This window comes from Cibotium barometz, chromosome 11 (genome assembly GCF_041138505.1).
Source record: "Cibotium barometz isolate CiBa-2024 chromosome 11, ASM4113850v1, whole genome shotgun sequence".
NCBI classification, from domain to species: Eukaryota; Viridiplantae; Streptophyta; class Polypodiopsida; order Cyatheales; family Cibotiaceae; genus Cibotium; species Cibotium barometz.
Window position 1 is genome coordinate 42,130,482 of NC_141056.1, and position 12,745 is coordinate 42,143,226.

Consider the following 12,745-nt stretch of genomic DNA (forward strand, 5'->3'; position numbering starts at 1 on the left):
TTTAAAAAAATAAAACACCTTGGAAACCTTAGAGAGTTCTTTTAAAACTTTTTTTTTTTCTACTTCTCTCCCTGCAGGTCATGCGACTGCACCCACAACTCTATCTCTTCTTTGCAAAGCAATCGACCCTTATTACACTACCATCTCCCATCAACATGGGGTTCTTTGATGAAGAAAAAACACATACCAAATCTGAAAACTGCAGTATGCACAGAAAAAACAGCAAGTTTTTTAACACATACCGTTCTTCGATCTCTTCTTCTCTACCTACCGACTTGCTCGTTCACGAGGTATGCACTGATACCACTGTCAAATCCCCACGGATCCCCTCGTGATCGATCTTGGTTCGAAACTCGAATCCTGCAAACAAACGAACAACAAACAAGCAAGGGGGTGCAAGCCTGACTCACCTCCCAACCATGACAGCTATGGGCAAGCCCACAGTCTTGGCTGTCCCCACCGAGCCACGAGATGAGCTAACTAGGATGACGTACCGACCAATCTCCTCCTCGCGACATCCCATACCGCCACGAAGCTGCCCTCGCGGGCCTCAAGATTGCTGCCGGCCTCGGCTGCATAAAGCAGGTGCACGTCTGCACTAGATCCACGCTCCAAGACCATAGAGCTCTCACAAACTCGCGAGACTCTCTATATTCAATAACTAACCTTGGCCACCCTTTTATAGGCTCTTGGCCGGTCATCAGGCGTCCACACTTGGGTGCCCGCCCGCCCGTCCATACTTGGTGCCCGCCCGTTAGTATTTCCCTAACTCAGCTCGTCAATCAGCCTGCCTAGTTTCAAGCTTCCCCAAGCCTCGAAACTAGTCTTGCATGCGTATAGCACACGGTAGATACACACTATGCACATGACAACGGGCCCTTGTAGATTCCACATCCAGGTGCTTGAGTGCCAACTCCGTCTTGTCGAGATAGGTAGATACAGCCTCCATTTGAGCCGCCTATGCATCTATAGATGCCTTCATGCTCAGAAGCAAATCAATGAGTTGTGAATCCATGGCAAATATCTAGTAATCAAGAACCGAATGAGGGATTTCAGCCATACGCGATGAGATTGGAATTTGGTAGGGCAGGGAGGCACAGTATACCCTAAACAACCCAAGTGCAATGAAGAGAACCCAAATATTCACTTGGCAGGGATATTGGTGGGCCAGGGAAGCACAATATACTCCAAACAACCCAGGTGTAATGAAGAGAACCTAAATATTCACTTGGCAGGGATTGGTGGGGTAGGGAAGCACAATATACTCCAAACAACCCAGGTGCAATGAAGAGAACCTAAATATTCACTTGGCAAGGAAGCACAATATACCCCAAACACCCAGATGCAATGAAGAGAACCCAAATATTCACTTCTCCCAAACCCGAACGCGCACAAGTGCCAGAAAAGAAAAGAAATTTGCAAGTTCCCTAGGCTTTGTTACCAGCTGTAGAACACCTTTTTTTCCTGAAAAAAGACCCTTCTATTAGTTACAACCAAAATGGCTAAGTACAAATCCATCTCCAAAGGGAAATGCGAGTCAAGATGAATAGAGGGGAGGATGCACTTCTCCTCAAGCTAGTCGCTCTACGAGGAGAAGGCTATCTCATACAATGGTTGGAGGGGAAAATAACCACACAGGTGGTTTGTAATGCCAAGTGGGCTCACCACCACTATCTGTAAGACAGGGACCAAGCCACCAGATCCCGAGGAAGGCCTTCCGATGCTTCTTCATGCGATCTAAGCTACCCTGAAGCTACCCCCACTAACCTCGTAGGGTATGAATGATATCTAGCCAGATGCTCCGAATAGACTCCGCTAGCGGGGTGAGGGTGCCCTCGATGGCTTCACTCCATCGAGCTCTCCATATATGCCACGCAGCAATAGTACAGCAGATCTCCCATCTCTGGCTAGAATCTGGGGTCCAACAACCAGTAGGCGGAGCTAGAAATGACACAGTGGAAATACAAAGGTGAGAGACCTGAAGGGCTAGTCCCCCACCTTCCTCCTCATATGGGAAGATGATCGCAGCCTCAGTGGCCCAAGCAACAGTGCCTCGTAACAATCCGAGCAAGAGCCCGATCCAAGGTGAAGATGTGTAGGATCCTCTACCAAACTTGTTGGGCCTTTGGGCAATCCCAAAGACAGAGACGCTGAGACTCTTGGGGATGGCCACAGCCCACACCTCTGGCATAATGCTAGTCTACCCCCAATGGCCAACCAAGTGCCAACTGCTAAGCTCCTATGTGTCAACTGCCACAGGAAGAGAGTGATCTTCTGCGTGCTAAAGCTTTCCAACAGCCGCTTCCAGAAATCTGCAAGAAACTACCGCAAGCAAGAGGCTCTGTGACTGCCAATGTGCTGGTGCTACTAGAGTGCCCTCCACCTTTGACATATGAATCTTGCAACCTAGCCGTGCCGTGTAAGCAAAGAAGGGGATACCAAGCGACTCCTCATTGTCCTCTGGATCTTCAAACAAGTGGGACCACAAGGTGTAACTCCAGCCCTGCAAAATCTTCCCACATCGACGGGTTCATCCCTTTGAAAGATGGTGCTCCTCTAAGAAGAGAATGCCACCAACTGTTGCTCTATGGAGCTCCTCTCTAAGGACACCACGCCTTTGGAAGCACTGTGGGTCCCCCAACCCCTAGATGTTCCATGAGACAATCCGCATAGCCAAGAGCAATGAGAAGCGGAACTGTCAGAACTACCCTCCACTCAAAGAGTCTTGGACGTGAGTTTTGATGGAGAGTAATCATTGTCAATCTGGGGGCGAAGCTACGCCAGATGGGCACGTATCTTGGCCTCCATGTGGACCCACTCTGTTCAAGCCCTAGAGTATGCATACTCCAGACTGCATGTCACAAGTGCAAGTATCTGTAGGATGGGGGACGAGGTACTTGTCAAAATACGCAGCTAAGATGATGACCAAATCTGGAAACACAAGAGCAAGTGCAGAAAATAGACAGCAATGGAGAGAGAGGCGTATAACTCTATTGTATATACACAAAAAGATCCCGAATACAATACGAGAATGGCAAGGGGCTGTGGGGCCATTTTATATGGCCCCCACGCAGCAGTCAGCCTGTTCATAGGCAGCCAACAGGGCCTGAATCTCCACGACCAGCCAAGATCACCAGTCGTCCAGCAGCTCTCTGTCGACCGGTACAGATCTGAGGTCGGAGACCTGAAGGTACAGTCGGCCAGCTCATAGGCCCTCCTGCCAACACAGGACTGCCACCCAAGCCACAAAAAAAATAGGAAAAATGGGGGAAAAATACGGGGAGTGTGGAAAAATGATAACAAAACCTACAAGGGCGGGCACACCCACAACAAAGGCCCTGGTGTCTACATAAAGACAAGAAACACCCCCTCGCAGCTCCTGGCTGTGAAACCAACCACAGGGAGCTGGGGTGCCGCCTGAACAAATCCTGAGATAGCGACTTCGTGAAGAGGTCCATCGTACTGTCCTCCGTCGAACAGAACTCTAGCAAGATGTCATCAACAACGATTTGTTCATGAACAAAGTGCCTTTGGATGACCATAGGTTCCTCCAGTGGAATCCTAATCCTGCCATGCAACCTCTGCAACCTCACCACCGCACAAGCAGCATCACAAGCAGCCCGGTACTCTGCCTCTGTCGACGACAAGGCAAAAGATGACTGCCTCTTACTCCTCCATAAAACTGCTCCTGGGCCTAAAGTAGATCTCCTCGTGTCTGGATCTCCTCCCCAATCTAAGTCACTCCAACCGTGGAGTCGGACTCCATCCATCAATCCCCCTCCTGTGTAAAAGAGTCCATGATCCTTCGCATGCCGCAGAAACCACAAGATACGCAATCATGCCTCCCAAAGAGTCATCTGCAACCATGAGCTTAACTGCCTCATCAGCAAGCTCCCGTATTCATCAACCAAATCAATGAACCATTCTACTTCCGAGTCAAAGAGGCATCACACTGCTCACAAGGATCAACACCTATTACAGTGGAAAGCCAAATCCTAGAAACCTGCTGAAGACCACGCAAGGCCTTTTGAAACCTGTCAACCACCCCCTCTGAATCCGGAACCACAAAGCCTGGAGAATGTGCAACAACCTCCTCCTTCTGCAAGTAATCAACTGCCACCTCTGGCTTTCCGAGAGGTCCCCGTGGAAAGAACATCCTCATCTACAGGAGTTTCTTTGTCCCGAATACTACGAGACATCAGAGGTTTCCTCTGACTAACTAACACAAGAACCACCAACATCAATACTGGAAAGTCCCTACCAACTGCTGCCATCAACTGGCAAGCTATCCTCCATCTGGTCTCGGAGAGCCTGCATCTGCAGCGTATCCACACTTAAGTGGCCATTACCAGACTGCCACTCATCACACAACTGAGGACCTGGGAGAGAGTGCTGAAAGCTTGTAAACTCCATTCTCCACTCCGCCTTCCCAAACTACTTGGCCTGTTGCCTTGTCTCGGAGAGCAACAAAATGCTCATCAAACTCCACCTGTACGCCAGTCTTGCAAACCTGATGCACTGACAACAGATGAAAACCAAGTGACGGAACATACAACACCTGGGAGGAAAGCTTCCCCCCTCTGCCACCATCAGAAATTATCTCCAACTGCCCTCACTGTGAACTAGGATAGTGGATGTATCCCCAGTAAGAATACGACTAGAATACCTGCAAAGATCCTGTAAATCTGAACGAGAAGGAGTCATGTGCCTGGAAGCACCACTGTCTAGAATCCACTCCCAAGTATTCGTTGCGGAGAGTCCTCCAACCTCCTCCCTGCCTGAAGAAAATGAAACATCGGTGTCCATCACCTCCAAGTGCACAAAAGCCGAAGTCTTCATGGTTGTTGCTGCTGAGGAGTCTTCACCCTTCTCGGTCTTCCGCTTGGGACACTGCCTCCAATAGTGGCCTTTCTCGCCACAATCATTACAGGTCCTCTCTGCCTTCAGTTTCTTGCGGTCAGCGTCGGACTTCTTCTCAGAAGACTTCTCCGATGAAGCCTTCCCTTTGCCCGTGTTACGGCCTTTCGACCGTTGGCCAATTAAGGCCTCCGAACCTCCGCCCTATGGAGGGTTCGTGAATCGTTCCTCCTGGTCCAAGACCATGGGCACAAGCTCCTCCCACATGATGGTGCTCAGCCTACCACTGGTAATCAAAGACGAGTAAAATGTTGAGTACTGAGAGGGCAAATGCGACAGCAACGTTATGGCCATGTCCTCGGACAATATCTCCTTCCTCCCAGCCTGGAGAACTTCCTGCTGAAGAGCCTGCAGCTTCTTAATATGCTTCCGCATCGTTGACGACTTTGCAGGGCTCATAACCCGCATCTGTACTTCCAAGAAAATCCTCTTCATGGGCAATACCCTGTTGTAAAGAGAGGCCAAATGCTACCATATACCTCTGGCCAGCGTCATATGCTTTACATGATTGATTACTTGCGGTGTGCAGTTGAGGAAGATAAATGAACAGACCCTGGCATTGACACGATCCCACAATTGTGCCTGTGCCTCCCGGTCCTTACGAATCGACGGTAACTCCCCTTCCTCTACTTCCGACCGTGGAACCCCAACAACGATGAAATCAACAAGGTCGTAAGACTCCAGAACAGATTCCATCATAACCTTCCATATGCCGTAGTAGTTCCCATCCAACTAACGGTCCACCGGGAACGTGGGGAGTGTAGGGATCTTCACATGCCTCTCAACCATCTCTAACAAATCTGCCATTACGGGGATAAGACCATAGTAACATAAAAACCCGTTTTGTCCTCTCGAAACGGCACGAAACGTTTCGAAACAAAACGAAACCTGCCCATCGAAACGGTGTTTCGCCCAAATGTAAAGTGAGGTCAAAAAAACAGGCAAGAGGTTTTTTTTGCAAATGCAATTTTTGCCGTCATTTCCGTCCTTGTTTGCTGCCCATTTGCCACTTGACGCATCCAACACTTCTTCTCGGCCGCAACTTGTTGCTCTGCCTCTTCTCCTTGTCCACTCCTCCTTTTCGCTCCTTCACTCCTCCTCCATGCCTCCTCTTCCTCTTCCCTTTTCCTCTCTCTCTCTTCTCCTCCACGGTCCACCCCTCCTCTTTCTCTCCTTTTCTTATCTTCCAACTTTCTCTCCTTTTCTCCTCCTTCCCTTTTCTTCTCACCTCCCTCTTCCCTTCCAACTTGTTTCTGTCCTCCTCTCTTTCTCTCCTTTTTTTGCCCAAATTTTGAAAATACCAAAAAACCTACTCCCAAAATCATGAATTTCATACCCACTAGTTCCAAAACATGCATCTTCATCTTTCTGTTGGCTATGTTATAAATTTGATGTGTGTATATAAGAAGTGTCATTTCGAAACCTTTGCATTTCGTCCAAAACAGACGAAACGAAACGAAACGAAACGAAACAATGAAACAACAAAACGGATGAAACGTTTCATGTTACTATGGATGTGACTGAAAAAAGGGTGGGTGAGTGGGAACAAAGAAGAACTTGTGTTTGTATCTTGGCACTGGATAGTTATCTGGGCAAGATTTGTGCTGATGCTTTGTGGAAAACCCGGTGTTGTATACACCAACACCTTGGTATCTTGTAAAAGCTTCTGTGTGAATAAAGTTCCAACGGGGGGCCGGCCGTTCGGGCTCAGTGGGCTGTTATTATATTGTTTATGGTTATTCCATTGTGTTATCATGCTCTGTGTCTAGTATTTGAAGTGTTGGTCTATTACTGTTCCAGGTCCCCTTTCGGTGACATTGTGTCTGTAAGGTGACAGACTGCAGTCCTATCAGATATCTTTAGTGGGATCGAGGTGAGTGGGAGTGGATTGATGCCTCTTCCCCATTGAAACGCCTTTCCTTTTTCAGTTTCACGGTCTGGAATGCCAGGCTTCTCATCACTCCACAAATGTATAGGATCCCTACTGTCAGGCCTCATTGGAAGAGTTATGACATCTCTCCAATGATACAACGCAGATATTGGCATAGGCTTTGGCATTCATACAGAAGGAGCCAGATCTCTCATTTCTTTTGGTTATTTACTTGGTGGTCTCCCCACCAATCAATGGAGATCAATTTTCGGTGTAGCACCTACCTATCCAAGATGTGCAGCAATTTGCAAATTCTGAGACTATTCAGCATTGTTTATGGGGATGCAGCATGTCAAAACCCCACCGGATCTCCTCGTAGAACGCTCCTGGTTCGAGACTCGAAACCTGCAATCAAACAAATAAACAAGAAGGGGATGCAGGCCTGACTCACCTCCCAACCACGATAGCCGTGGCCAAACCCCCAGTCTTGGCTGTTCCCACCGAGCCACGAGCTGAGCTAACTAGGTTGACGTACCGACCAATCTCTACCTCGCGACGTCCCATACCGCCACGAAGCTACCCTCGCGGGCCTCGAGATTGCTGCCGGCCTCGGCTGCATAAAGCAAGTGCACGTCTGCACTAGATCCAGGCTCCAGACCATAGAGCTCTCACAAATCACGCGAGACTCTATATCACTAATGACTAACCTTGGCCACCCTTTTATAGGCTCTTGGCTGGTCATCGGGCATCCACACTTGGGCGCCCACCCGTTAGTCTATCCCTAACTCAATTCACCAATCAGCCTGCCTAGCTCCAAGCTTCCCCAAACCTCGAAGCTAGTCTTGCATGCGTGTAGCACACGGTAGATACACACTGTGAACATGACATACTCCCCTTCCTCTAAGAGCTCACTTCTGAGCTCACTAAAAAGCCAAGGTAATCTCTCTGAAGAGTAGTCAATGTCTCCCATGTAGCGTCCTCCTCAACACGATCCTTCCACTTAATCTTGTATTCCGTGATAAGCGTATTACACAATCTTCTTTCACGAAATCCAAGAATCTTTTCAGGTTCGTGCGGAACAAATGTCATGTCCTCGACATCTATGATTTCTTGAAGAGTAACTAACTGGTATGTTCCACCCAGTACTTCCTTAAGTCTACTGACATGAAATACAGGATGAACTTTCACATGAGAAGGCAAATCCAATTCATATACAACTAAACCAATCCTTCGTGTAATACGAAATGGTCCACAGTATCTAGGGGATAATTTCGGAGATCGACCTGTCCGTAAAGTCTCGGAATCTTTCGGAACTCGCAAATACACCATCGTTCCTTCAGAGAACTCTCTGGGTGAACGATGTCTATTAGAATAAAATCTGTCTCGGTCTTGAGCACTTCTAATAGATTCCTTCGTAACTTGTAACATTTCTTGCATATCTTGCAAAAACTAAAACCTGTACTCGAATGCTTAGTACTGTTATATGCAAATTCTAAAATAGGAAGATAATCCTCCCATAAACTCTGTCTTTTGGATACATATGCTCGAAGCATATCTTCCAAAATCTTATTCACTCTTTCAATCTGACCATCAGATTGAGGATGATATGAGGAACTCAAATTCAAAGTTGTTTCCAACTTCTCAAAAACAAGTTTCCAAAAATCACTCGTAAACTTAGAGTCCCTATCACTGACTATGCCCTGCGGTAACCCGTACAGTCTAAACAATTGCTCGATAAACTGCCGTGCTAATTGTGTAGCTGTAATAGTCTTCCAGGTCGGTAAAAATCTAGCCATTTTTGTCAAGCGATCTACCACAACCCAAATAGAATCGTGGCCTTGATGTGTTCTTGGCAATCCGGTAATAAAATCCATGGAAATACTTTCCCATTTATTACCTGGGATTTGCAAAGGATGCAACAACCCAGCCTGTCTAAAGCATTCAGCTTTATTTGCCTAACAAATTTCACACTTGAGAACATAATCTTCTACATACCCTTTCATCTTTGGCCAATAAAAAGTGTGTTTCACTAATGATAGCGTCCTGTGTACCCCAGGATGTCCAGCAAAAGGGGCGTCGTGACACTCCTTAAGAATCTTGGACCTAATGTCCGAGATCTGTGGTACACAAATTTTGTCATTACGAAATAGTAAACCATTCCAAATCATCAAATAGCCTCCTGCACCCTGAATGGTAGACTGCTCAGTCAATGAGTCTTGGTCAATCAATGAGCTCCCATCCTGGATCTTCTGCCAAAATGGACCAAAATGACTATCAGTCCTGCAAAGCCCTCTCAATGACTGAAATAAGTCAGTAGAAATCTCGATGAACAACAAAGTATTCACCTCTCTAATTCGACTAAGCGCATCCGAATGCTTTTCTGGATTTTTTTTCCCCCCCTCGAATTAGAGCCGCCGCCGCTGGTATGCCTGCGTTGCTGCCGGATGCATTTCTGCCGGCGCCTGTGTTCGCACAGGTGGCCTACGCCAGTCTACGCCTGGCCAGTCTACGCCTGGCTGCATAGACTTAGGCACCTGCCTCCGTAGGCCTAGGCGCCCGCCAGCAGGGCCGCCTATGTAGGCCTGACCGGCTGCCAGCCTGGCCGCTTGCATAGGCACAGCTGCTTAAACGCCTACCCGCCTGCTCAACCAAAAGCAAACGTGCTTTTTTTTCTATTTTCTCACACGACTCGTTCATGCGACTACACAAGCATCTTCAGCCTTCTTCTTGCAAAGCAAACAACCCTACCATCTACCTACAAATTCATCACGGGTTTCTTTGATGAAAAAGCACATACTATCTGAAAAAACAGCAGCATGCATAAACAAAACAGCAAGCTTCTTAAAAACATACCTTTCTTCGACCTCATCTTCTCTACCTACCGACTTGCTCGTTCACGAGGCATGCTCTGATACCACTGTCAAAACCCCACCGGATCTCCTCGTAGAACGCTCCTGGTCTGAGACTCGAAACCTGCAAACAAACAAATAAACAAGGAGGGGGTGCAGGCCTGACTCACCTCCCAACCACGACAACTGTGGGCAAACCCACAGTCTTGGCTGTCCCCACCGAACCACGAGCTGAGCTAACTAGGTCGACGTACCGACCAATCTCTACCTCGCGACGTCCCATGCCGCCACGAAGCTACTCTCGCGGGCCTCGAGATTGCTGCCGGCCTCGGCTGCGTAAAGCAGGTGCACGTCTGCACTAGATCCAGGCTCCAGACCATAGAGCTCTCACAAATCACGCGAGACTCTATATCACTAATGACTAACCTTGGCCACCCTTTTATAGGCTCTTGGCCGGTCATCGGGCATCCACACTTGTGCGCCCGCCCGTTAGTCTATCCCTAACTCAGTTCGCCAATCAGCCTCCTTAGCTCCAAGCTTCCCCAAACCTCGAAGCTAGTCTTGCGTGCGTGTAGCACACGGTAGATACACACTGTGCACATGACACAGCACTACACAACGTATTTGGGATTCCATAGCCCAACTTATGGGCAAATTGAGTAGCCATGCCATGCATGTTACTTGAGAGACAGTTCCTTGGCTTTCCCAATCTGGTCTGCAGCTTTTCTACCAGGGCAGTGATACAAACACAGCCATTTTCATGCGTAGAGGTATTGCCCAACATGGTTTGTTGCAAGATGTCCCTCACTCACATTATGCAACCCCCAGACACAGAATTGACACCAGTTGGGAGATTGTTGCCAGCATTACAACATGGCAGATTTGGAGAGCTAGATGCACAGAGCTATTGAGAATGTCCAGATTTTTGAGTCTCAGTGCATTAGCACTATATGGGGTGATATCATCCATACTCCCATGGCTACTTGGGCTCGTATATGGGGTGATATCATCCATACTCCCATGGCTACTTGGGCTCGTATTCAGGGGTCCTCTTGTTCCGCGCAAGCAAAGCGCATTGTATTTATGCGGGAGTGGGACCATGGCATTTTCTTTCCCTCTAGTCCCACAAGTCTTTCATGGCACCATGATGCTCCTCAATGGTTGAGATCACCTTACATATTGGGGTGATTCTATTCTATTCCGACCTATAGCTGTGATTGTTGTGTGCTTTTTTCATACTTAAAGGTTAATGGAAGTCTCTTTCCTTTTTAAAAAAACATGGGAGAGAGAGAGAGAGAGAGAGAGAGAGAGAGAGAGAGAACTATGCAGCTGCTTTTAGTAAGTCATCAGTATAGCAAGCAAACAAAGCAGTTTCCCTAACCATTTTGAGAAAAGCAACTGCTTACATCAAGACGAGCCTCACACAGAGCTTTTAGAATGATGGTACGAACATCTGGACTCAGCTCCTTATATGTTGCATTCTCTTCTCTGTCATAACAGCAAAACATGAGGTTGGAATGGGGACAAGATATGCATTTTCTGTGAAGACGTGAAGATAAAAGTGACTCACCCATGGTAAGGAATTAATGGAAATGGACCTTCTGCGACCTGGAACAAGAAGAAGAGTAGCATCAAAGCCATTAAGTCTGTGAATAGAGAACCACTAATCAATTAAGCAGACAATCGTCATAGTTTTGACGTCATCAAGAAGATGAGGGGACAGGATTGCCTACCCAATGCCACCATTCTTTTAGCTTCTTACAAAGTACTGTCACCCATGTTTGTCGATTTATAGGGGTTCTGCTTATGGGTGGAATGGCCTGTAGTGAATAGCTTATTAGTGGAAAACTATTATGAAATGAAAGTACTCAACGCATGGACTGCATGTGGAAGCATAGCCCTCAATGCAGGAATGTGACAGAATGTGCACCTTTAGCAGAGCAATGTGAATGTCATCCAACAGCACGTTGGGCGTCAAAAGAGCACTCTCGAGTTCCTCCATAGAGAAGTCGAATTTAAGGTTTAGAACGGGACGAAAGACCTGCATCGTATAAGGGCTATGTGAATTAGAACCCCCCCCCTTACCCCGAATGACGCCATTTTCAAAACAAAAAATAGAGATAGCAAATCCGCATGAGGATCGCAGTGCAGAATCTAGCTTCAGAGTCTCACAGCAAGCGAAATTCCGCTGTCAGCGATCTTGCTGGTGGTTAGAGAGATGGGTGTTTTTTTTTGGGGGGTGTGTGTGTGTGCGGGGGGGGGGGGGGGCGCGAGCGCGGTTTGGTTTTGTGGGTGTGGGTTTTTTTTATGAGGGAAGAGGAGCGTATACTCACATTGAGGAAGTGGATTACAGATGCAAGCTCCCACATGCTTCGCAGGAGCCATCGCTGCTTCTGCGCAGGAGGAGGCGGGGAACTGAGCACCATGGGCGTGTTGGGCGGATCGGCATCGCCGGCCCCACCACGCTGCTGATGATGACGACCATGCTGCGGCTGCTGCTTGCGAGCGGAAGGACGCTCCACAGAGGGCGCCACGGGGGCCAACCGCGACGGCGTGCGAGCCGTGCAAGCCCGAGGGGGTCGCCTCTGGTTCGGGCTCCTCTGAAGATGCTGCGATCGGCCGCCAGCAGAAGGCGCCTCCGCCGGGGGCATGAGCAAGTCCGTCATGACGCCTCCGTTCATGTAGAGAGAGAGAGAGAGAGAGAGAGAGAGAGAGCAAACGGCAAGGAGCAAATCGGGAAAGTGGGGCGGGCGGGGAGAAAAGAGAGGGAAAGGCTATACGACAACGGCAGGAGACGCTGCACTGATTTACTACACTGAACTTCTGAAGCGGATTGCCTCATAACAATGGTTCCTCCTTCCTCCTATGCCCTTGTAACTTTTGCCCCGTCCTTTTTTTTATTAAAAAAAAATAGGTGCCCTCATATGGCAAATCCTATATAGCCACTACCTTGCAAAATACATGAGGCTATGCCTCTCTCGCAAGAGGAATCCATTCATCAGGTGGTCTGGTAATGGGATCTTATGGGGCAACTCTCATCTCCAAGTAGCCGAACTTTTTTAAGTTGCTAGAAAGCAACCACAACTTTTGATGGCAAAGCTCACGATCT

General features: G+C 48.1%; 1 protein-coding gene across 1 annotated transcript in view; it reads right to left on the reverse strand.

The window, feature by feature from the left end:
• LOC147634186 (DDT domain-containing protein DDR4-like) overlaps window positions 1-12,507 on the reverse strand; it is a 25,504-nt gene extending 12,997 nt beyond the window's left edge. The window contains exons 1-5 of the mRNA XM_086805336.1: window positions 11,970-12,507; window positions 11,567-11,677; window positions 11,370-11,456; window positions 11,207-11,244; window positions 11,043-11,124 (exon numbers count right to left, since the gene is read on the reverse strand). Coding sequence (XP_086661462.1) covers window positions 11,043-11,124; window positions 11,207-11,244; window positions 11,370-11,456; window positions 11,567-11,677; window positions 11,970-12,317 — 666 coding nt within the window. The 5' untranslated portion in view covers window positions 12,318-12,507. The remainder of the gene's footprint in view (window positions 1-11,042; window positions 11,125-11,206; window positions 11,245-11,369; window positions 11,457-11,566; window positions 11,678-11,969) is intronic.
• Between the last annotated feature and the right edge of the window lie 238 nt (window positions 12,508-12,745).